This window comes from Archocentrus centrarchus, chromosome 22 (genome assembly GCF_007364275.1).
Source record: "Archocentrus centrarchus isolate MPI-CPG fArcCen1 chromosome 22, fArcCen1, whole genome shotgun sequence".
Lineage (NCBI taxonomy): Eukaryota > Metazoa > Chordata > Actinopteri > Cichliformes > Cichlidae > Archocentrus > Archocentrus centrarchus.
The window spans coordinates 20,447,913-20,470,770 of NC_044367.1; the positions used below are offsets into that span (position 1 = coordinate 20,447,913).

The 22,858-nt window shown below is 37.4% G+C and overlaps 4 protein-coding genes across 4 annotated transcripts in view; 2 read left to right on the forward strand and 2 right to left on the reverse strand.

Moving 5' to 3' along the window:
- The window catches only part of tdrd6b (tudor domain containing 6b), an 8,494-nt gene extending 580 nt beyond the window's left edge, over positions 1-7,914 (forward strand). The window contains exons 2-4 of the mRNA XM_030719573.1: positions 2,947-7,505; positions 7,591-7,667; positions 7,853-7,914. Of these exons, the coding sequence (XP_030575433.1) occupies positions 2,972-7,505; positions 7,591-7,625 (4,569 nt within the window). The 5' untranslated portion in view covers positions 2,947-2,971 and the 3' untranslated portion in view covers positions 7,626-7,667; positions 7,853-7,914. The remainder of the gene's footprint in view (positions 1-2,946; positions 7,506-7,590; positions 7,668-7,852) is intronic.
- The window catches only part of smc6 (structural maintenance of chromosomes 6), a 27,488-nt gene extending 18,165 nt beyond the window's left edge, over positions 1-9,323 (reverse strand). Inside the window, exon 1 of the mRNA XM_030719570.1 lies at positions 9,082-9,323. The gene's annotated coding sequence lies outside the window, so the exon portion shown is untranslated. The remainder of the gene's footprint in view (positions 1-9,081) is intronic.
- On the forward strand, positions 8,887-10,973 carry ankrd66 (ankyrin repeat domain 66). Its single transcript, XM_030719572.1, has 4 exons — positions 8,887-8,904; positions 9,126-9,281; positions 10,389-10,617; positions 10,724-10,973. Exons 2-4 carry the CDS (start codon positions 9,143-9,145, stop codon positions 10,842-10,844), a joined length of 489 nt encoding a protein of 162 aa, XP_030575432.1. The 5' UTR covers positions 8,887-8,904; positions 9,126-9,142; the 3' UTR covers positions 10,845-10,973.
- A 41-nt stretch (positions 10,974-11,014) lies between these two features.
- On the reverse strand, positions 11,015-20,297 carry adgrf3a (adhesion G protein-coupled receptor F3a). Its single transcript, XM_030719137.1, has 18 exons — positions 20,205-20,297; positions 18,623-18,671; positions 18,518-18,530; positions 18,301-18,429; positions 18,055-18,207; positions 17,774-17,880; positions 17,596-17,654; positions 17,384-17,508; positions 16,572-16,793; positions 15,551-15,808; positions 15,316-15,456; positions 14,211-14,319; positions 13,990-14,065; positions 13,608-13,793; positions 11,757-13,079; positions 11,621-11,662; positions 11,312-11,350; positions 11,015-11,233 (listed from the first exon to the last, which is right to left on the reverse strand). Exons 1-18 carry the CDS (start codon positions 20,231-20,233, stop codon positions 11,156-11,158), a joined length of 3,138 nt encoding a protein of 1,045 aa, XP_030574997.1. The 5' UTR covers positions 20,234-20,297; the 3' UTR covers positions 11,015-11,155.
- Between the last annotated feature and the right edge of the window lie 2,561 nt (positions 20,298-22,858).

The following is a 22,858-nucleotide window of genomic DNA, read 5'->3' on the forward strand; positions in this document are numbered from 1 at the left end:
GGATGAAAGAAGTTCCTAGAGCAGATGAACCAGATCTGAAAGAAATGGGGGGCTGGGGGAATCCACCAAAGACTTGACACAACACCTGAGATGCATCTGGCCCTTCAGTTGGTCAATATGTTTACTGAAGCCTCATCAGAAATAGTCTCTGGAAGGGAAGCTGTCAAGAAACACTCTTAAAGAAGGGAAACGGGCAGAAAAGGCTGAAGAATGCCAAATTATGCAAGTACTGGACTGAAAATCAGTAGCAACAGGTCAGGAGGTAGAGTGTCTACAGCCATCTTTAAAACATGGTGGAGACTGTCATGGTTTCATTTCAGCCAGTTTTGTTGGCGATCTTTCTAAAATGGATGAAATTATGAGTGCTGGAAGTAACATCTGGAAAGCATCTGATTGACAATGGCTTCTTTTTTTTTTTTTTTTTTTTTTTTTTTTTTCAACAAAAGGGAGCCAACATCCAAAGAAGAGCTTTGAATGTCCTTCAAGAAGCCTGGAGAACTATTCCTGAAGATTAATTAAAAGAAATTAAAATAAAGTTTTCCTAAAAGTTCAGGGTGTGTTAAAGCATAAAGTTGGTCATACCAAACACTGACTATTGAAATCGCTGGCGCCATTTCTTATTTTCTATGAAAAACATAAAGAAATGAGGTGTGGCTCAAGAGTTCTGCACGGTACTGTAAATGCAATGGACATCACACAGGATGCAATGGTTGCTGATTAATACAAGTTTTAAGATGATCTCATTTTGTCTTGTGCATAAATTAAGTTATTTCTTGGATATATACCTTTTTAAAAAATTGTTGGCATGTTCAGCAGATGGACAGTAGATGGCACCAAATGCAAGTGTTGTGAAACTTAAAAATCTGGTTCACAGTGAAATTGTTGTCTCAAGACAATTTATATGGAAAGGTAAAGACCCTACAATAATGCAAAGAAAACCCAACAGTCAAAACGACCCCCTATGAGCAAGCATTTGGTGACAGTGGGAAGGGAAAACTCCCTTTTAACAGGAAGAAACCCCTGGCAGAACCAGGATCAGTCATTTGCCATGACCTGTTGAGGGTGAGGGGAGAGAGACGGGACAAACACGTGCTGTGGAAGAGAGCCAGAGATTACTAATAACTAATGATTAAATGGAGAGTGGTGTGAAAAAAGGTGAATTAAAAGGAAATACTCAGTGCATCACGGGAGCCCCCCAGCAGCCTAGGTCTATAGCAGCATAACTAAGGGATGGTTCAGAGTGACCTGATCCAACCCCAACTATAAGCTTTATCAAAATGGAAAGTTTTAAGCCTAATCTTAAAAATGGAGAGGGAGCTGGTTTCACAGAAGAGGGCCTCAAAGCTGAAGGCTCTGCCGCCCATTCTACTCTTAATTATCCTAGGAACCATAAGTAAGCCAGCAGTCTGAGAGTAAAGTGCTTTATTGGGGTGATATGGTACTATGAAATCTTTAAGATAAGATGCGACCTGATTATTCAAGACCTTGTATGTGAGAAGGATTTTAAATTCTGTTCTGGATTTAACAGGGAGCCAGTGAAAAGAAGCCAATATGGGGAAAAATGCTCTCTCTAGTCCCTGTCAGTACTCTAGCTGCAGCAATTTGGATCAGCTGAAGGCTTTTCAAGGCACTTTTAGGACAGCCTGATAATAATGAATTACAGTAGTCCAGCCTAAAAGTAATAAATGCATGAATTAGCTTTTCAACATCACTCTGAGACAGGATGTTTCTAATTCTTGAGATACTGCGCAAATGTAAGAAAGCAGTCCTACATATTTGTTTACTATGTGCATTGTAGAACTGCATAATTAACCTCAGTGTGAAGAAGACTCCCCATTTACATGAACTGTCAGAGGCCATAAGAAGACCATTGGTAACCTTCACTATTTCTGTTTTTGTACTGTGATAAATTCTGAAACCACACTGAAACTCTTCAAATAAACCGTTCCTCTGCAGATGACCAGTTAGCGGTTTTTCAACTATTCTTTCAAGAATTTGAGAGAAAAGGAAGGTTGGAGATTGGCCTATAATCAGCTAAGACAGATGGGTCAAGTGAAGGCTTTTTAAGTAATGGTTTAATTACTGCCGCCTTAAAAGCCTGTGAAATGTAGCCAATTAATAAAGACTGATTAATTTAAGATGGTTAATTATGTGCTAATGGAGTGGTGGCCTACTTGTTCACTACTTGTTTGACATATTTTGTATGATACATTTTCAGTCTGAGTATTACCAGTCCCACTGTGATCTTCGGGTCTAGTTGAAGTGAAATTAAATTGAACATCAGCTGTTAGTAGGCCAGTGTCTTCCAGCTGTGTTGAAGCTGATAGTTTGATTGTGGCAATAAATTTTTTTTAAAGTTGGCATAAATGGTTATAACAAGCTCAGATTGCTGCTGCATTTTTGGCAGATTTGATTAGCCCAAATTCTGTCAACAAATAGTCCAACAAATGAAGGGTTTTAAATAAACCTCAAAGATTCCTCTGCCACTGTGGATCACATTTTCCTGCAGCACAAGATATACAGGACTGTTTTTTTCTTTAAATCAGGGATGGATTTTTCCAGGAAAAAATTGTTTATTTAAATTACTAAATATTTTCATTCATACAATGGAATACTTTAACCTAGATGGACAAATCTGTCGAGGGACTGTAGAAATATTTATATAAAATGGAGCTGAATGCACCTGTAGTCAAATGATTCTTTGGTGTGTTTAGCTCTCGAAGGTAACTTTTCCAGTTGCACTAAAAAAAAAAAAAATACTGCAAGCTCATACAGGTCAGGCTTTTTTTTTTTTTTTTTTAGATACAATGCATTTTTGTAACGGTTATAAAATATTATTCATTTTTAAAATGAGGGACCAAAGCCATACCACAGTGCATGTTGCAGCAATAATAATGCCACCCCACCCCCTTCACTGATGACACGTTTATCATTCTCATTTTGCAGGTATGTTTGATCTCTGAGCTTCACAATGTGTTCGATTCCCGGGCTTCCAACTCCAGGAGCAGAAGTCCCTGTTCTCATTACGAGGGTAAACCTGAACCCTACCTGTGGTTTTGTGGAATTATGGGTTAACATGGATGATGAGAGGAAGCACATTTATGAGCAGATGAGAGAGGAAATTCAGACTCCTCACAGAAAATTTTCTGGATCAGAAGGGAAACCAGGGGATCTCTGTCTGGTTTGCATCAGTCAGACCTGGCACAGAGCTCGGATCATATCGATTGAAAGTGAAACATATAATGTCTTTCTAATTGATCAGGGGCAGCCCCGTGTAGTCACAAATGAAGTTTTAGCTTGGGCTCAGAGTGACAGTTTTCTCCTCCCTCCTGAAACAGAATGCTGCATACTTGCAAATGTGATGTCCCTTGAGAAAAACTGGCCTGATAGAGCTGTGAAGTTTTTGATGTCTCTGCCAGAGAAGAAGTTTGAGGGATTGGTTCAACAGGTACTGATGCCAGATAGGATAATTCTCCTTGACATACCAGTGGTTTCCAAGCATATGTGTAAGTCTGGAGTTGCAAAGAAGGTCCCAGTAGAAGAATTTAAAAACTTTGTCCTGAAATGGCTACATTTACACAAAGATGAGTCTTCTGAGGCCCTTGATGAAACACAGGAACAGAACTTGAATGTTAGCAGCCAACATGCTAAACATAACCAATACTTTTACCCAGAACTGCTAACTGACACTTTAGAAACTGCTGATATCACTGAGGTAACTGATCCAGAAAATATTTTTTGCAAGCTCCTAATTTTTTCCAAAGCAGTGAAGATATTGTCCGAACAGATCCACCAACACTATAAAGAGAGCACAGATTTTGGGGAGGAACTGCCACAGAGCTGCAGGGATCCATGTGCTGCTAAAGGAACAGATGGCAGATGGCACCGCTCATTACTAAAGCAAAACATCGAGACTTGTGATGGTGCTGTAGAAGTTTTGCATGTGGATGAAGGAAAAAATGATTTGGTGCCTGTTGAAGACATCAGACCACTACTTGGAAAATTCATGAGAATGCCAGTTGTCACATATCTTTGTTCTCTAAACGGGATAAAAGAAAATGGCAGCGAGTGGACTGCAGAACAGATGGATTTCTTGAAATCACTGCTGAACAAGACAGTTGTGGTAAGGTTTGACCGCCATGATGTACTTCAAGATATCTATTATGTCACTCTCTTTGCAGCTAACGCTGCATGCATCAACAGTTGTTTTCTGGAGAAGGCAGGTTTTAGTTCACCCTCTGAGACTGAACAAGATTTAATTGTCCAGAATGAACCCATTGCCTCATCATGTCTCGGTTTACTTGGAGATGAACAATATGTGAATTTACAGAACAAAGTCAATGTCATTGCTGATGGTTTACCAGAGGAAACTGTGCTAAGCTCTGGAAACAAAGCGGTCGACAGTGGGCAAGAGTGTGCGTCTCCTCACACCAATGACATTTGTATGAAAGCAAGCTTTGAACATCTGGACCCTGCAATAGACTGCGACGGGTATCCTGCACCAGGTCTCTCCTCGGAGTTGCAAAATGCTTGTGATGACGATGCATTTACTGTAGGAAGTAGTGTCAATGTAAAAGTATCTTGCATCGAAAGTCTACATAAGTTCTGGTGTCAAACAACAAAAAATGAGGACTCCCTTAGATGCCTTATGCAAGACCTACAAAACCACTATTCCTCTATCCACCATCAGCCACTTGTTGAGTCCATCTGTGTTGCCCGTAATCCAGATAATGACATGTGGTACAGAGCAAGGATTATTGCAAATAGTCACTCTCCTCTTGTAGATGTGAGATTCATAGACTATGGCCAAACTCACAAAGTCCCTCTGCGAGATGTGCACCCCATTGATCCAGCTTTCTTGTGGCTGAATGCTCAGGCTTTCCAGTGTTGTTTATTCAGTCTGAAGAGTCCCACTAATCCCACTGCCACCAGTTGGACTAGCGATGCCTTAACAGAGTTTCACAAGTTTGTGGATTTAAGTGCTTCGTCAGACTTTGGTTTGAAATGCGTCGTAAAGGATGTGGCATCTGATGAAGAAGGTCTGCCGCTTAACATGGTAGATATTGAAACTGTGTCTGGTAGTGCATGTGAGTTTCTGGCTAAGAAATGTGTACAGTCTGAGGTACATGTACAACCCCCTCCACAAGTCACATCAGATGTCAGAAAGAGGATAGAGAAAATGAAGCAAAACAAAATGAGCAGTATCATTCAGCAAGCTGACCAGCATCACTCTAACAACTCGACTGAAGGGCATTTAGCACAAGAATCAGTATTAATGAAGACAGCGGGACAAAATGGAGTCCACAGTAATGATACGATGTGTGCTACAGACGATTTAAAGAGAAGCTCAAAATTCACAGCTGATGTGTCTGCACCACAGACTGAGCATGTAACAGTTTTGGACAAAGGAATAAAACCTGCGCTGCATGTCACTCTTGAAGACAAAACCATCAGACAGTCAGAGACTTCCGTTCAGATTTGCTACAGTGACTCAGAAAGGACACAGTACTCCCATCCTTGCCCTGAGGAAAACTTAACCATCCTTATGTACAAATGGCCAAACATTTCTCAAAAACAGATTGAGGAGGTATACGCTTCCTGCATAGTTGGACCACATTATTTCTGGTGTCAGTATAACACTGAAGATCTGAACATCATATCAATGCTTGCTCAGGAAACTGGACAGCCAATTTTCCCTGAGATGCTGGTGCCTGGAAATCCATGCCTTGCACTCTTTTCCAGTGACAACAAGTGGTACAGAGCTCAAGTGATTCAGAAGGCTGACAGTATACTCAGTGTTCTATTTATTGACTATGGAAATGAGTCTGAAGTTGACATTAAAGATGTGATGTCAATGCCCCAGAGTCTGCTGGAGATTCCTCCACAGGCATTTCTGTGCTTTCTAAATGGCTTTGATGAGTCCAAGGGATCGTGGGATGATGAAGTGTATGATGATTTCTACAATCTTGTGGTTGATAAGCCACTCAAAGTGATGGTCTTTAATGAGGAAAATCATTCAAAGGTGGCAGTTCCTCAATATGCAGTGAATATTGAATGCGATAAGATGCTCATCAATACCTTAGTGCAGAAACACTGGAAATCATTTTCTGTAGAAAATTCCAAGAATGAATCGGATCAAACAAAAAGTTTCCCCCAGAGCATTCAAACTGATTTTGATGCTGCTAAAGGAAATGGCAATACTTGTATGTACAAAGAGCCACAGCTTTCCCAAAATGATACACAGATGGTATATGCTTCTTGCATTGTGGATCCTTTTTACTTCTGGTGTCAATATGCCAACACAGAGGATCTCTGCAAAGTGGCACAGCTTGCTCAGGAAGCGGGACAGGCACAGCAGGACATGATGCTCCATGAAACGCTTGGTCCTGGCAGTCCATGCCTCGCTCTGTATTCCTCTGACAACCAATGGTACAGAGCTCAAGTAATTGCTAAAGCTGAGAGTACACTGCGAGTTCTGTTCATTGACTATGGAAATGAGTCAGAGGTTGACATCAGGAATGTCAGACCACTGTCCCAGACTCTTCTGGACAAGGCTCCTCGGGCATTTTTGTGCTGCGTAAATGGATTTAAGGAGTCTGAGGGCTCCTGGGATGACACAATTTATGATGAGTTCTACTCTCTTGTGATTGATAAACCACTCAAACTGACAGTCATCAACATAGGACACCATTCAGAGATTGCTGTTCCTCAGTATCATGTTGAAATTGAGAGTGAAGGAGTGACTATGAACACACTAATGCAGAAATACTGGAATCCACTTACAGAAGAAAGTGTCGGACCAGAAAAGCATCAAACAGAAAACCTACTGCACAATGCTCAAACTGAACCCAGTGTGACCCAAGTTTGTCCTTCCAAAGGAAATGTTTTTAATTTCATGTACAAAGAGCCACGACTTTCCCGAAATGATTCAGAGATGGTATATGTGTCTTGTGTTGTGGGACCACATTTCTTCTGGTGCCAATATGCCAACACAGAGGATCTCTGCAAAGTGGCACAGCTTGCTCAGGAAGCAGGACAGGCACAGCAGGACCTATTTACTGAGACTCTTGGTCCAGGCAGTCCATGCCTCGCTCTGTATTCCAGTGACAACCAGTGGTACAGAGCCCAAGTAATTGAGAAAGTTGACAGTACTCTGCATATTCTGTTCATTGACTATGGAAATGAATCTGAATTTGACATTAGGAATATAAGATCACTGCCTCATACTTTGCTAGACAAGGCTCCTCAGGCATTTTTGTGCTGTTTAAGTGGATTTAAGGAGTCTGAGGGCTCCTGGGATGACACAGTTTATGATGAGTTCTACTCCCTCGTGATTGATAAACCACTGAAACTCAAAGTAATCAGCATAGGAGAACATTCAGAGATCACTCTACCTCAGTATCATGTTGAAATTGAGTGTGAGGGAGTTGCTGTGAACACACTAATGCAGAAATACTGGAAACACCTGGACTCTGATGGTGCTTTAGCAGAAACTTTGGACTCGGGTTAGTAGACTAATTGTCATTATTGAAACAATTGAGATTTTTTTTTTTTAAACTAGTCTAGAGTTGTCATATGTCTTGTTTTCAGTGGACCAGGATGAAACCAGGGCCACACATGAGTGATGGGGTTTAAATTCAAACTGCTGTCAAGTGATAAAGCAAATGGTAAGTTTAATGCGTAACAGTCTCTTTTGATAAATGCCTTTTTCTGTTGGTGGCAAACAACTCACAGGTGGGTTACTCATATTTGGATATCTTAATCTGTTAAGTCAATTCCTGAAATTGGTTAATTAATGAAAGCACTAAATGAATGGATTGACTAAAACAATCTAATCTTTGTTTCTCTCCAGCTGTGGATTGAGAGAAATGCCTCTGGGGAGCCAAATTGTGTCCAAGTTCTTTTTGTTTTGTGCGTGTGTTTAATTGTGAATTTATTTATGTTTGTCCCAATAAAGTCTTTACATGGATGATTTTTTTTTTTCTTCTTCTTCTTCGTGGTTTCTAAACATTTGAGCAAATGGTTTTGCGGACTGCATTAGCTGGCAGGCCATAGGAGACTTCTAGCTCCTTAGCATTTATACTGTCAACAAAAGAGAAATAATCCAGTCTTGGAATAAATGGCTACAGTGAAATCATAAAGATCACTGAATAAATAAAATGGTTTTTCTTAGCTTTTACAACCGTTTGATATTTTTGGATTTATTGTGATAGCAGGTTTTTATGATCCTTTCTGGTCAAGTCTCCAGAAACTTATTCAGTCATTGTATTACTTTTTAAATTGTTTTGTATTTATTTTTGCATGGATTTCTTTTTGATGGTTCTTAAGGAAGATTTCATCTTAACCCAATCAATTTGACAAGTATTCACCTTTGGCAAAAATAACACAAATCTCCTACTAAAGAGTTTGGCTTTAAGTGTTGGTTTAATTTTAAACCTTTTTTAATGAAGGCTTTATTGAAATGTTTATAATTCAGTTTCATTTACACAGTACCAAATGACAACAGTCACCTCAAGGCACTTTATATTGTAAGGTAGATCCTGCAGTATTACAGTGGAAAACCCAATCAGATGGCCCCCTTTCCTTCCCACCACTAAGTGATGTGAAGGAAAAACTCCCTTTTAACAAGAAGAAACCTCCATCAGAACCAGGCTCAGGGAGGGGCAGCAAACAGCTGGGGGTGAAAGGAATGAGGAAAAAAAAAAGGAAAAAGGAGAGCACACAGAATATGAGACCAAAAGATTAAATTTTAACAAGCCAGTGATGTACGAATGGCGTCTAACAACCTGGAAAGTGAAAAGAAGTGAAGAAGCAACACTCACATTAAACATTTGCCCCCCCCCCCCTCCAAAAACAAACAAACTGGTGCCACTTGTTGTGGAGAAGGGAGAAAACCAATTCTCAGTAGGTACTACACTGGACAACCATGAACGAAATGTATTTAAAGCAACTAATTAGGAATCTGGCTATATTTGTGACGTATTTCAGATCCACACAATGAGTAAAGCCGGATACACTGTATGTAAATATTAATATTGATAATGTAGAAGACACAGCCTGCGTTCCTCTTCAAATTTTTACCTTCAGGTAATAGGTGCCATGTTGTGTTGATCCACTGTTGCTAGGTAACATCTTTGACGACATGTCAGAGTTGCACCAAGCTGCAGCAGCAGGCGATTATGACCAAGTTACGGAGCTTCTGAGGGAAAATAAATGCAATCCCAACCAGAAAGACATCGACTGGTGCAGCAAGACACCTCTCCACTGGGCAGCAGCTAAAGGTAGTTTGTTAAATAAGAGGAAATGAACCACATCCGTGTCCCCTTATGACTCCGCAAGTCTTAGTGTTCCAATTTGCTGTTTCTAATGGTAACAAGAAGTTGCGCCATAAAATACTCTCATTAAGTCATACGTACGCCTTTTTCCAGGCATAAAATGATCATCTCTAACCCGTGCTTATACCGTGCGTAAAAATTATTTACGCACAAAATCGGAATCCAATATTTTCTAAGAGCTGCCTTTGAACTTAATATATTAAAACAAATCCAATAAAAAGACGTTGAAATGCGCTTACTTTAACCAATGCATTGGCCAAATTACCATAAAACTGATACCTTTGTTGCAGAAACTTGACAAAAAAAAAATTATCCTGTTTTCAAGAATTAGCAAGAAAACCTCAAAGAGCCCTCTCTGTTTGACTCAATATTGTTTTGCATGGTTTGGGTTTGAAACCGTGGGAGATACAGGCGTCGTTATCTACTGAGTCACAAAATAGCCAGGCTGAAAGTATTTTAAATGTATCATCATATACATCCTGAAGCCTTATCGGTTCAATTGATCCTGGAGAAACACGACTATCCAGCAGACAAATATAGCAACTATATTTGTCTGTTATAACTATAACGCCAATAAGAGAACTAATTCTTTTAGTCATGTCAAGGCTAGTACCTTAATTCTTCATTGCTTTAATCCTCAGTCTTTGGCTCTTTGCTCTTATGGATGTCTAATAAGTGCAAAGCGTCCCTCATGTAGGGCTGACTGAAAGGATGGTTATTCTTGTCCATTTCCTAGTCTGTTGGTGGTCCTATCAATTTCAATGGCGCACTTATGTTAAACCAGGGACACAACATTTACCAAAAACTTTAGCCCCCCCCAACCACATTTTCTCTGAAAAACTTTAAAAAAGATCATTTGCACAATAGTGCTTCGTTTTCTAAAGGAGTAACTTAAACTTACTTAAGAACATTTACTGTATATACACCTATTAATGGCAGAACTGCTAAAGTAGTTACAACAGCCCTCATTCATTGACAGAAATATTCTTAACTTGTGCACACACTGATTTTGTGCATACAAATAGTTCCAGTTTCCTTTGCTTTTTCCCACAGGACACACAGAAATGGTGAGGATCCTAATAAAGCATGGAGCCAGACCGTGCCTGCGGACAGAGTATGGGTGGACTCCTGCGCATTTTGCTGCAGAGTCTGGTCGACTGGCTGTGCTGCGGCTGCTGCACTCCCTCCATGCGCCTATTGATAAGGAGGACTGCTGTGGAGACAAACCAGTGCGACTAGCCGAGATATACGGACACCAAGACTGTGTTAGATTCCTTAAAAAGTATGACATGAAGCTCAGTCCTCATTCTTATAATTTTAATAACAACCAATATATATTATAATGTTCATACATGACAAAAAAGAAAAAGTCTTTTTGTATGTTGCAGAGCAGAGATAGAGTGCCAAGCATATCGCAAATTAGCAGCCCGAGAAGGGATTTCAGTGGACGACACCGATGAGGAGTGGCCAAAGCGGGACAAAGAAAATCTAGAAAAACAACAACTCTGAAAGCAAGATGGAAGCCTGAATCCCATTTACAGAATAAACATTTACAAAGTTTTTCTGGTTTTCTTTCAGCTCAGAGTTTTCCTTCAGCTTGTCACAGCTAGGTATTATTTAAAACATGCAATATACGTACAGTATGATTAAATCACATTTCATATTATGTACTTTGAACAAAGAAACACAGATATGTACATAACAAATATTACAACGTTTCTCTTGTATTACTGCAAATAAACAAAGAGTCACATCAAGAAGTAAGTGTAGCTCATGAATCTATTACATTTGATTTTGTGAGTAAAATGTAGTTTTTTAATTTACATGTTTTCAGCTGTTCTCGAAGTCTTTTTGGTTGCTTCTAACTTGGTGGAGCTTTCGCTGATCGTTGGTGGAGCCTGCAGAACATGGGAAAAAGATTAATAGTCAGTGTGGTATTTTACAAACACTGTAAAATCAAGTTGTAGTGCACTTACTTTTTTCTTCCTACAGGTATTCAGCAGTGCTTCACGGGTCTGTCAAAATTGGAATAAAAACAAAATTTGATCAAAATATTTCCAAGGATGCTGGGCAATGTGTGTGTCCCTGATAACTACTGATAATCATTTTATTAGAATAATTCACATCCCATAGAATTAACCTGAGATCAGCTACAACAAGCAATGAATTCAGTTTGGATCATGTTCTGCAACTGGCATGAAACTTTAAATATATTCAAATCATATTACAGTAATACAGTTGCATCTAACTAAATTAAGTAGGCATCTTAAGTAAAATGACTTTACCATTTTGTCTCCCAGGCATGTGGTCAACAAAATAAACAAACCCTGGAAATTAAAAAGAAGAATTTTTCTTTTAAGTAAGCCATACTTTTAGCAGAACAGATGTTAAGTCTGATCAGTTGGATTATATTCACCATACCTGAAATGCGTTGAGCAGAACAAAGGCATAGTTCACAGCCAAAGTCACAGCTCCAGCTGTGAGGTCAAGACTAAATGTAGCGAATCCAAAAATCCACGGCAAACCAAAGATTGGAGTCAGAAGAATAACTGATCTCAGGACAGTTTTGGCAGCTCTCATTTCGTTTTCATGGGTTTTCTCTGTGCTTTTGTGGTCCAAAAGCTTCATGATCACCACTACCATGGAAAACAAATTGATGAAAACAATTATGCCAACTGGTAGAATAAATGTATAGATGGTTCCTTTCAGAATTCCAGAATAAACCAGCCAACAGGTCTTCAGCTCGAAATACGAGCCTTCGCTTCCGGCGTTGTTGGTGAGAAATGTGATAGAAACAATGAGAAAAGGACAAACATAGCCCAGGAACAACGAGAACCTCAGATAGGTTTTTTTGCCCACTTTGTGAAAGGGGAAAACTGCCTGATGAAGGAGTGTGGTGCTCAGACTTAACATCCAAAAGAACATGGCCAGGTAGCAGAAATGCTTCAGAAGCGCTGAGATTTTACACCAGATGTCTGAAATGCCCTCTGGGTAAGAAGACGCCAGAAAACAACAATCTGCCACTAGCAAACATAGAGAAATGTTAATGTGGGCAGTGTGGCGTAGATATAAAGTATTCGTCTTGACTACGCTGTTCCAGACGATCAGTTCTATCAGGAGGCTGATAATGAGTGACGCAACTGATACAGAAAGTCCAGTGTAGGTAATTTCAGTCATATAAGGGATGTCCAAGGGAGTCTTAGACATCAGAATAGCAAATGAAGTCATATGATTGCAAATGCACACATCAGGCTTAGAAGCACCCCCCCATTTACATCCACGTGGTGACCAACGGCTGTTGTTGTATTCCCATGAGACACACTCCATTTCAACATCAGGAGGCCTTGTTTGGAGCAATTCAAACTTCAATTTAATTTCAAGATCTTTTTTACTCCCTTCATAAGTTGTTGACACAATAATACTGTTAATGCTAGATGTATTTGTGGTATTGGGTAAATAGTTCTGCAGGTTTTTGAATCCAGCTGTTTTTACTCTGCCATCTCCTGATCTTTTGACAGTGACTTCAGCATTGAAAACATTATTTTTGCATTGATCGCTGGCATTGCATGTGTCTACATGTATGTTTTCTTTAACTGAACTATTACTCATTTCTGATATCATAATTAAATTCTCAACTGAATGCAGATATATTTCAGCCAGGGTTTTGTTGCTGTTAGGATCCGGTGTTTTCCATGACATTTGAAGAGACTTATCCAGTAGATTGCTGGATGAGGTCAGGATATCCTAAAAAGAAGAACAAAGAAGATTTTCAGCTGACATAAATACAAAATGCCCATTAGAATGAATGATAATTTTGTGAATAAAATCTGAATTATTGGGAACTTAAAGCTGAGCTGGAAATTGAAGGTTCTTGAATAGGGCACACTAAATTTGAAACATGCAGGTTTTTATCTGCTTCACAAGCATATCTTAGCTGGTCGTTATTATTCAGTTTCTTTGAGCAATATTTAGCACTAATCCACTGTAAAAACTAATAATTGTAGATATTTGATGAATGATGGCTGAGTTGGTGACAAATACTCTGCATTTCCTGTGGCTTCTTCACAATAAAAGGAACAGGGTTCTTCGTCAGTTGAATACTTTTAATGTGAAGCAACAGCAGCAGGAAATTATTGATTTGCATTAGCAATGACCTTGGTGTAAGAGTGACTGTAAACAGTAAGACTATAAGAGGATTTGAATGAATAAATACAATGACTAAAACTAATAATTATATATACTTATTCATCTGAATAGTTTTTTGATACTTACATTGACTGTGTCTTGAACAGATATGCTTTTGTTCTCCAGCTTTACACTCATAGTGTTGAGTACTACAACTGATGTATTCACGTTGGCAAAAGTGTTAATAGTTTCCGCTGTTTTAGTAACATTCTGAAGGTTGGAAAATACAGTTCCTGCATTTTGATCTAATGACCCAAGTCCAGTGTCAGAAATCTATAACAGGAGCACATATGGATAACTCAAGGTTAATTGTATTAGCTTACAGCAGTGATGGAATACTTTTCTCTATTCTGTATAAATATCATAACAGTTGGATAATTTGTTGCTTCATATTAAGTTGGAGTTAGTTTTCTATCACATGGTAAAGTGTTCTTTGGTAACCTCACTTTTAAAAGCTAGGCTTACTCACTATGGCATTTTGCAACACACTGTAAAGGTCTGAGTTCACACATCCAGACAGCTCGGGCTCCCAATTTCCATTTGAGCTGAAAGTATTAATTTTAATAGTAACAAATCACACACATAAATAGTCATATATTGCTTGTTGAAATAATGTTCCTAATCAAAAATGCAAACAATTATAGTTTTTGGACAGTAAAAGCAATTTGAGCTTGTTATGTGGATTCTTACTCGCATTTCCTTCGTATTATCCCAGCTGAGTTCTTGCACTTTAAAACTGCAGTGAAACCAGCTTTGGTGTCTTCCCAGTCACTTTCAGCTTTACAGTATTTTTCCCCTTCTGTTTTATGAAAAAAAAAATCCATTCAGTAACAAAGGCCATATGCAAAGTTAACTTAGAGAACAATAAGTTCAAATGAATTTCTGTTGTAGCCAAAGCATAAAATATTTCCTATAAAGTATCAAACAAATATCTGATGTCTCCAGAAACACTCTATTGGTGAAGTAACCAAAATTTCTGGCAATCATGGATCTACAACATTGGCCTGGGGCTTTGCTCACATAACACTTCTATAAGTATAAGAAACAACTTAATACTTTGCCCCATTTTTATTTTACATGATAGTACATTTCAGTATCTATCACTATAGCTATTAATATTTAACTACTAAAGTCATGGTTAAAAGAACAGGCACCCTCTTTCAATTTCAATGTTTTACATCGGGACATTAAAAAATCATCTGGACTTTGGTAAATTATTCTGCAGCCTCAGATAAACAACATAACATAACATAACATAACATAACATAACATAACATAACATAACATAACATAACATAACATAACATAACATAACATAACATAACATTATTCTCTTTTTAAAGAGATGAGGCTTTCTCCTGTCAAGTCTTCCAAACAAGCAATGCTTGTTCAGTCTTTTTTCTAATTGTGCTGTCATAAACAGTTAGCAGGGTACTTTAACATGCTGAGTCTGAGATGTAGCTCTGGGCTTTTCACATCAATTGCATTTGATGCACAAACTATTAGTGTTTCACATACGGCATCTATATTTTTGCTTAGTTTTTGTTGAATAAATAAAGACACTGGGTTAGGTTACTTGGTGATTGTAAATTGCCCACAGGTGTGAATGTGAGTGTGAATGTCTGTCTCTCTGTGTTAGCCCTGTAACAGACTGCCGACCTGTTTATAAATAGTTCCCTTTTAAAAAAAAAAAAAAAAAAAGCTTTGTTATTTTTAGCTCTTTTTCTTTTTTTTTAAATTGTGGAATTATCTGTGGGCAATAATACAATTCACATTACAAAGTACAAAGACCTACCTTGTATGATATTGAAGGGCACCGAGGAAGTTGTTATTTGTCCAAGCCTGTTCTGAAATGTACATGTTATTCCAGTATCATTTCCTTTGTCTGAATTACAGTTAAATATTTTTTTAACTGTGTAAGCTAGTGTGTTATCACCTGCAAGAATAACATATTCATGTCATATATTTTCAAAGAATATTTTAATTTATCTTATTTGGCAAATAAGATAAAAACAAGAAAAACTGCTTACTCTCAGTTTGATTTGCTTGTTCTCTGAGGCCGGTACCACTCCATGTCACATTATAAGGTTCGCTGCTATCCTTTATCACGCATTTGGCTATTACCACCAGAATAGGGTTTTGAGTTGTACAGCGTGGAAATGATGGCTTAGTGGAGACATCAATGTGTGGCTTTAGGGCTACATCCAATTTAGCGCTATCTTTGTGAAATATGTTGACTGAAGATCCATTACGATAATCCTTTTGGTGGTAGAGACATAAGTAGTCTCCTAAGAAACAAACAAAAACTAGTTAAAGGCAGTTCAAGAGGTTGACTAACTGAAAATGTTTACATAATCCAGATGGTGCTATGGTTTGTCAAAACAACAAAAATGATTTGTGATTAAACCCCAAATAACCTTTTTGTTTGTTTTGATCACAGGAAGAGTACTTTGTGGAAACAAACAGGAGGCTTATACTGCCAAACTATTTAACTGAGAACCACTAAAAATACCTAACTTTTTTTGCTCTTAACTAATTTAGCATGAAACAGGATAGTTAAGAACACAGATGAGAATAAAATAACTATTTACTACACAACATTTAAAAACATCCTGACAATTAATTCAACCAACAAATCATTAACAAACTGACAAAATGATGACCCAGTTACATGGGGTGAAACTCAACACAAAGAACAACAATTTTTTTTTTTTTAAATGTCAATTAGGTTGGACAGTTTGGTTTATGTGTGTGTGTGTGTGTGTGTGTGTGTGTGTTTGCCTCCGTACATCACCACAGTGGATTTTAAATCCAACAATCAGGGAGTAATTGAAGAGCAGTTTGTATGCATGTATGTATTGCAGAATAGCACAAGATACAACTGTATTTTGTGCTATTCTGCAATGCCTTAGTCAATTTAATTGTGATTTTTATTTAAAAAAACTTCTACATATTCTAAGTGAATTTCTTCTGTTTCACCATCATTGTCTTAGCTTAATTATTAACAGTATAATAATGATAATAATAATGTTCACATATATACACACATACCTTCCCAGAGATCTGTCACTGTTTTGAGGTTGATATAACTCTTAGTTGGTGATACAATTGTAACAGTTGAGACTGTTCCATCAGTTATGTTATATCTTCCAATCATGTTCGTTATGGTCCATTTTGGTGAAGCCTGCAGATTCTCATTTGCTGTGCATGTGATCATTTGGTCGGTGGCCTCATAAGGCACAGGCATTTTTGGCATTATTAAGCGGACAACACCTGCAAAGAAAAATAAATAAACAAATTGGCATGGAAACCACAACGTTCAAAAAGAAAGTATGTCATGTGGAAATGCTGCAACCTGGTGTTCACATCACTGGAAACATTTCCAGTGATGTGAACACCAGAGCGATTGAATGGTACTGTACTGGAGCTGCAGAATAAATCTTAAAATCTTATAAACTAAAACCAGAGGCATAAGGTTTAGAGAGATCTATGACTTTCATTCATATTTTTTTTCTTTAATCTTTATCAGAGTCATATGATTGGATGCATTACATTGCTGATGTCAAGTTATCCTTTTGTAAAACAAAGAAAGTTGGGCCTTTAGCTGCAAATTTTTTTTTCAAGTTTTAAAGGTCATTAAAGTTTGTATAATAGGCATAAAATTTCATGGAAGTCCATCCAATAGTTGAGAAGATATTTAAGTGTACGATGAATTGGCTGACAGAGAATGATGATCAAGGAGAACTAAAATTAGATCCAAAAGAGAATCTAACAGAATTTGCATGAGATTGAAGGAAAAAAATTAATTCCAGGTTGGACTGAATTTCTAATTTGTGCATCCCTCTACAGTTAGATTAAATTACCTGAGGTGTTCATATCAAGCGAAGCTGACAGCTGTTGGCTCATGTTTAAAGATAGGTCAATCAGATCTTTTGAACTGATTCCAAAAACAATGCTCATTACAAAATCTGTGATGATGCTTCCAAGCCTTCAATGAACAAAAGAAATTTTAGTCATACAGTCAAAATAGATAAATGTAAAACCAAAACATTTCATTTATGAGCAAAGAATATACCTGAATCCTGTGATATCTAAATAGTCAAATCCTCTCAAAGTGCTAAAAACCTCTTTCATCTAAGCGGTAACAAAGGATGGAAATAGAGTTAATAACAGTATTCTTTATTATCAAGGTAACAAAGATGCTGCATACTTTTAAATACCTTTATTATTATTATTATTATTATTGTTATTACCGTTTTCAACACGCCATTTCTGCAAGCCTGATAGGTATCTGATTTTTCATCTTGTAAACAACCTACATATTTTTCATCCGGCAGTTTAAGAGACCCCTTGATGGTAACTGCCAGCAAGAAAAATTATTTTTTTTGTTATTTGTTTTTTTAATGCTTTCAAACATGATGCACACAAATAAACATATATATATATATATATATATATATATATATATATATATATATATATATATATATATATATATATATATATATATGCAAAAACAGAAAGATTAAAATACCTGTGGTGTTTAAAATACACATTGCGTCTACACTTTTCCCCAAAATACAGCTCGTGTTGTCACAACATGTCGGATTAGACTGACAAAGAGCATCATTCCATTTGTAGCCCTGATAGCATTTACATTCTTTGTTGCTTGAAACATCATTACATTCTTATAAGGAAAAAAAAAAAAAAGTTATTCATGTGTTAGTCACGGTGTCAATCATTTTCTTCAGAAACTTGGAAGATTAGAATTTTTGCTTACTTGTTGTCATTACAGGTGTTTCAACATAAAAGGTTGTGCTTTTCATCAAAGGCTGCAGCATCGCAGTGATATTCGGAATTGAGTTTTCGTCTATTATCAGTTTGGCATAAAGCATTTGTGTTGAGTTTCCTGTAAGACAGGCAGACATCAGAAGATGCTACATACTTTTAAGAAAAATGTCATGCTTGGAAAAAAGAAAAATCAAATGTTATCCTACCATATCCAGTAGTCTGTAAAAGAAAAAGGACTCAGTTTTTTAAAAAATGTCATGTTGGAATGAATTTTAAGATCAAAATGTATGATTTGTGTGTTATCAACAAACCTGACAGAAGTTTATGGCCAAGATGTAAAGAAATAAAAAGGTCCACATCCTGTTTTTGGAACAATAAATAATAATATTTTTAAAAAGCATTTGGAGTAGCAAACATAAAATTCTGGTTAGTTAGTTGGCTTACAAAATGCACCAAATAGCACAAATTAAAATATTGTAATTCAGTACAACACTTCTGCCAAATATTCTATCTTTGCTAATTTTATAATGATGGTAACATTAAGGTGGTGTATGGAAGGGGCTTTTTATTATTTTTGTCTTTCCCATTTCCATAAACAAGGGAGAAAAATACAGAAAAAAATACCCACATATGAATATGATGACATACAGAGTAAAACCACTATTATTTCATTTGATAGAACAGTTGTGTCAGATTATACAGGTGAACCCAGTAGACTTGTAACGTATGGAAGGGTGTGTATCTCATAACATTTAAAGTAACAAAAGCAGCACAATAACACATTTAGTGTTTAAATTCTCCACAGATGTTTCAAAAATAATCACGGAAAGAAAACATTTTGTCTTCTCAGTAATAATTGTTGATCATTTCTTCTTTTATGCATTAATCAGAAATTAATTTCCGAAACAATTCTAATCCACATTACTAGTTCTGTGGACAACCCTGTTCCAAAATAGTTGGGATGGTGCATAAAAAAAGTCGTGCAATTATTTGCAATCCTATAATTGTATTTGATTGAAAATACAAGATACAAGATAGTACAAGTACAAGTACAAGTTATCCCTCCGACATGCTACAAAATGCACCAAGAATGAAAAGACAGAGCCATCCATCCATGCTCACATCACTCCTACGGCCAGTTTAGGATCAGTTAACCTAACTTGCGTGTCTTGGGATTGCAGGGTGTGGAGTACACGGAAAGAACGCTCGCAGACACAGAGAGAACATGCAAATTACACATAGAAAGTTCCCACCTGGCTCAATATTTCAAACCCGTGATCTTCCTGCTTTGAAGTGACTGTGCAAACCACAGCACCTCTGCACCATTCAATTAAAAAGAGATATGATACTGTGTACAGAAATCACTGCATGGGCTCGGGAACACTTCGTGCACACGCTTGGACAACTTGCACCTCTGTGAAGGCAATGTTAATGCTCAGCAATATAAACGAGTTTTGGAGTGATGTCTTTTTCAGGGAAGGTCTGAATCACTTCTGTCTGAATCAATCAAGTCAATGCCAAACTATATTCTGCGTGTTCTTCTGCAGAGCGGCTCCTAAACCGACCTGCCCGATGTCCGGATCTGTCACGCTCTCAAAACATGGACCACAGTGAAACAGAAAATAGGCCAAACAAAAAGCAGACCCCAAACTGTTAAACAACTAAAATATAAAATATAAAGCAAGAATGAGAAAGCATTCAAAAAGAAGAGGTGATGCAGCATAGCTTTTTTTCCCCAACCAGTATCAAATTTTAGATACATTTAAAAGCAATCCAAAGTTTCAAAGCACTATTTTCTGTAAGATTTGTTTAAATGATACTTTACACACATATCCAAACTTTTTTAATGATCATGGCTGTGAAAAATATTTAATGTAAAAAAGCTTCACTAACCTGGTGTTCAAGATGGTAGAGGGACCCATCTGTGCCCCAAAATGATGGACGCACACTGATAGAGCTCTTCCTGCAGCAGCTCACAGGGAAATGGTTAACACAAGACTAAAGTCTGTTTTCAGGGAACAGCAGTGTATGGCCAGTTACTGATAGAGGTAACCGCAGATAGACATGCAAAGTAAAAAGGCAGCTATACAACTAATTTGACTTTCAAAAACAGAGAATGAATGGTGTTTGTGTGTTTGTATGCTTTAAGCCTGTGCTTTCATTTTGAAACCATGTGTACAGAAAAACTTAGAAAAACCCACCCTGCGCAGTGTCACTAAAATGACTCCAAATTGTACTTATCTTATAAAAAGCTGAAGGGTACCATTTACTTATTAAATTATTAGATATTAGGCATATATATAAAGTGATAACTTTACCTTGAAAATGGTGCGTGGGACCCATACTTGACCTTCAGAAAGGTCAGTTTTTATAAGTCAGATATGAAAAGGACAATTTTTACATGCGTGGCATTTCCCTCCTGCTGAACTTCAACGCAATCACTTATAAAATCGTACTACATTGTTTATTTAACATCTAACCTTCACAGTAACTCGAGCATGTGTTAATGGGATTTTACATACATGAGTTTAACTGAATGATGGAGTTTTTGTCTTAGACTGAGAGAATGTATGAAAGATCAGTGCTGTTGTCAGTTTTTCTGGAAAAAATTGGAGACAAACTGTGGCATAAGTAGCAACTAGGCGATGGATGGCCATTAATCTTTGGCATACATATGAATGTTTCACAGGGGATGTACCCTAATGCTGTTCCTCCTTTGTGTTTGAACTTGGAAAACTGTTTTGTTTTTTTCCTTTTATGTGTTTTAGCTGCAGTTTTACCAGGGCATTGTATTTTGTTGTAAATTTTAAGTCATGAAGTTCTCTCTTTTATGCTACATATAGCAACCATTTAGTCTTTCTGTGCATTGGCACAGTAATAGGGGTTTTCCTCAACATGCAAATGATCTTCAACTCTTCCACGGGACATGGATCCTGTTACCAGGTTACCTTTGATATACTCTTGTTCGACAGACAAGTTCAGCTCCCAGCTCTCAAAGAACAGAGATCTTTGAGGATAAACTGATGAACTTAAGAAACTTGAAGTAGCCAACGGTTCCCGTCACATCTATTATCTGTGGCTGACACACTGTCAGAAATGTTGAAAGAAATCTTTGTGTATCTGATGATGCTGAAACGCACCTATCACAGTGCCTAAAGATACTGGACAAAGTGGCACCTCTTAAACACAGACTAGTCAGTACTGTTAAATCTCCTCCTTGGATTAATGAAACCACCTGCAGTTTTAGGTGATTTGTCTTCCACTTTCCAAGGAACTCTTGTCTATCTTTAAAGACACGGTGACATGTTGAAGGATTCAAGAGCCTCTTACTTCTCCAAATTAATTTCTGCAGAATGAAGCAATCCTAAGGTGCTCTTTGACACAGTGGATTACATAATTTCTCCTTCAACATCAGTTACACCAGTCTTTATTTGGATAAGGACTGCAATGACTTTTGACTCTTTTGGCTCCTTGTTGTCTCTTTGATAAATTGCTCCCTGTTGTCAGGGTGTGTCCCCAGCTACATTAAACAGGGTGTTGTTCATGAATTATAGGCCCATTTAAAAACTTCCTTTATCACCAAAATATTAGAAAATGTTGTTGTAAAACAATTAAGGAAAGTTTGGAGGAGCATAATATTCTTGATAACTTTTATTCCAGTTTCAGAAAGTTACATTCCACTGAAACAGCTCTCATCAAAGTCTTCAATGCTGTTTTGATGGCTACAAATAAGAATGACTGTTCAGCCTTTATTTTGCTGGACCTCAGCATCAGATTTTATTCCACAAGTTAAACATGATAGGAGTTTCCAGCCCAGTCCTGGATTGGTTCATTTCATAACTTGTTGATAGAAATCTTTTGGTCTTGTTGTGTAGTTTTTGGTCAGATGTTCCTGCTCTATCATACTGCGTTCTGCAAGGATCTGGGTTAAAACTTAGGGTGATTGTGCGTTCTAAAACTTGACTTTAGAACAGCTTGCCACACACAAGTCCCAAACTCGACTCTTTGGTATTCTTTAAAACAGCTTAAAATTAATTTTCATTTGGATAATGTTTATTTTTTGTTGCTTTGCTTGATTCATGTGTCCATTTTGACTTGTCATGTGATGGATTTTATAGTAAATTACTATGTGACTATATAAATACATTTTACTTATTTATTATTACATTGATTATTTTTTTCTGCTGAATAAATGGCTGTAAAGAAGATTAGAGAGTTCTCCTCTGCAGAAAGAAACACTCATTAAGACGTACTACTCACGAGTAGTACACCGTGGCTAACAAGCCCTGCACAAAGCATCTAAATGGTATGTATTTACAGTCTTTTATGAAGTTTTTATTGGCTAACAGAGTTTATTATACAACATGTTGAGGACACGGAGTACAGAGAACCTCTGTAATGCTCCTACTTTTACTGGTCTCTTTTACATAATCATTAGTAGTCTGAGTTTAAAACAAAGGGATAATTTGCTCCAAGTATAATATGAATACAAATGTTCAGTCAAATGAAATTCACTAACAACACATGTCTCTTTCTAGAAAGCACAA